This window comes from Sinocyclocheilus anshuiensis, unplaced genomic scaffold, assembly GCF_001515605.1.
Source record: "Sinocyclocheilus anshuiensis isolate Anshui unplaced genomic scaffold, SAMN03320099.WGS_v1.1 scaffold444, whole genome shotgun sequence".
Classification (NCBI taxonomy): Eukaryota; Metazoa; Chordata; class Actinopteri; order Cypriniformes; family Cyprinidae; genus Sinocyclocheilus; species Sinocyclocheilus anshuiensis.
In genome coordinates, this window is record NW_015555739.1 from 402,380 (window position 1) to 404,331 (window position 1,952).

Here is a 1,952-nt window from a genome sequence, read left to right on the forward strand (position 1 = left end):
AGGCGTGGCTCATGAATATTAATATGGATATGACAGTTATTTCTCGACGGCTCTGACGGTTACAAGCAAAGTCAGAAGGACTTGATTAATATTCATGAGCGGTTGTGTCGCCATAGTAGACCCGTAATTCTGCGTCCGGTTCACGCTAACCGTTGCTGAATGACAAACGGCGGTTCATTTCAACGCCTCTGGGTGATTAGTTAAATTATAAATACTATTACACTGTTTCTAATCACTAAGGGCGCGCGTGACGCGTCGATGGGCGTGTCCTGTGAACCAAACGTCACGCCTCCAACCGACAACATTCAGCGTCAGACTCCGTACCGAGAAGCTGAACGTTACCGACGGAGTCCGCAGCGAGGAACCGTCTTCTGCAGCGCACTCGGCGGCGGAGAAGCCAGCCGGATCCAGATGTGTGGCGGTTAATGCGCCGATCTCAGAGAATCACGCGCCATGGCTCGGGTCGGTAACGGCGCGGAACCGGAGGTGGTGAGTGTCTGTCTGATATCTGACCGCAAACACCGGCCGTGTCTCGGAACCGGTCGATGCTGACGATTAAACGACGCTTGTGTGGCGGATGCGCTATTTAGGGCACTCGTTAGGCGTTGAGACGCTGACACACTACATAGGGCTCTTCCTCTCAGACGCGGAAGTCGCTGGGCGTTTGTCTAGATTTCTTCATAAACTCGTCAGTCAGAGATTTAATTACATATTGACAGATGTGCGTGTGTGTGTGTGTGTGTGTGTTCAGGTAAACGACATTTGCATATTTATGAAAGGGTGGTGACGTCATAAAGGTTAAGCACGACGCGCATTAGCTTGTTAAAAAATAGTGCTGCGTCGGTCCCATGATACAGCGAGAGTATTAATTTTTTTATATTGCAATAATAACAAAGATTACAGTACGTACAAAACATGCCAAAAACCTTATGATAATAAATGAATTATGGTTTAATAGTTAACAGAATAAATAATATCGTATAAAAAATTCTTAAGAAATAGACAGAATAAATAAAAAAAAAAGTACCTTGGGAGAGAGAATTTTTTTTTTTTTTTTGAAATAAAAATATATTTTTTAATTAATTATTAGCTTTTTGTCAACAAGCCCACTGCAGTTTTCAGGTAAACGACATTTGCATATTTATGAAATGGTGGTGACGTCGTAAAGGTTAAGCACGACGCGCATTAGCTTGTTAAAAAATAGTGCTGCGTCGGTCCCATGATACAGCGAGAGTATTAATTTTTTTATATTGCAGTAACAGAATAAATAATATCGTATAAAAAATTCTTAAGAAATAGACAGAATAAATTTTAAAAAAAGTACCATGGGAGAGAGAATTTTATTTTTTTTTTTGAAATAAAAATATATTTTTTAATTAATTATTAGCTTTTTGTCAACAGAATAAATAAAAAAAAAAGTACCTTGGGAGAGAGAATTTTTTTTTTTTTTTTGAAATAAAAATATATTTTTTAATTAATTATTAGCTTTTTGTCAACAAGCCCACTGCAGTTCTTGAATTAAGCCCAGTTTGGAAAACCCTGGTGTAATGAATTTAATAATGTTGATATAAAAAAATTAAATATATTTTCTTTCTCTTTGCTTTTTTATATCTGAATGGTATGTTTTATTGTAAGTTCAAAACAAGTTGGATGAAAAAAAAAGTAATCTAAAAAGTAGTCAGAATAAATTTACTAATGAGGAGCCTAGATTACATTAATAACTACAGTTTTCATGTAATCTGTCATCACTAATGGACTACAGTTTGTAAGTAATCCACGCAGCTCTGCGTCTCAGCATCATTTCTTATCTCATATTGTCACCTGACAGAAATGTTTCCATGGCAACCAGGTGCTTCAGCCTGCTGTCGTGGATTGGTAATCACACACACACTCACTCACTCACTCACACACACACTCACTCACACACACACACACACTCACTCACACACACA

The 1,952-nt window shown here is 38.3% G+C and overlaps 1 protein-coding gene across 1 annotated transcript in view; it reads left to right on the plus strand.

Annotated features, from left to right (window-relative positions):
* The first annotated feature begins 157 nt into the window (after positions 1–157).
* LOC107673172 (tetratricopeptide repeat protein 39B) overlaps positions 158–1,952 on the plus strand; it is a 25,483-nt gene continuing 23,688 nt past the window's right edge. The window contains exon 1 of the mRNA XM_016466669.1: positions 158–489. Within this exon, the coding sequence (XP_016322155.1) occupies positions 454–489 (36 nt within the window). The 5' untranslated portion in view covers positions 158–453. The remainder of the gene's footprint in view (positions 490–1,952) is intronic.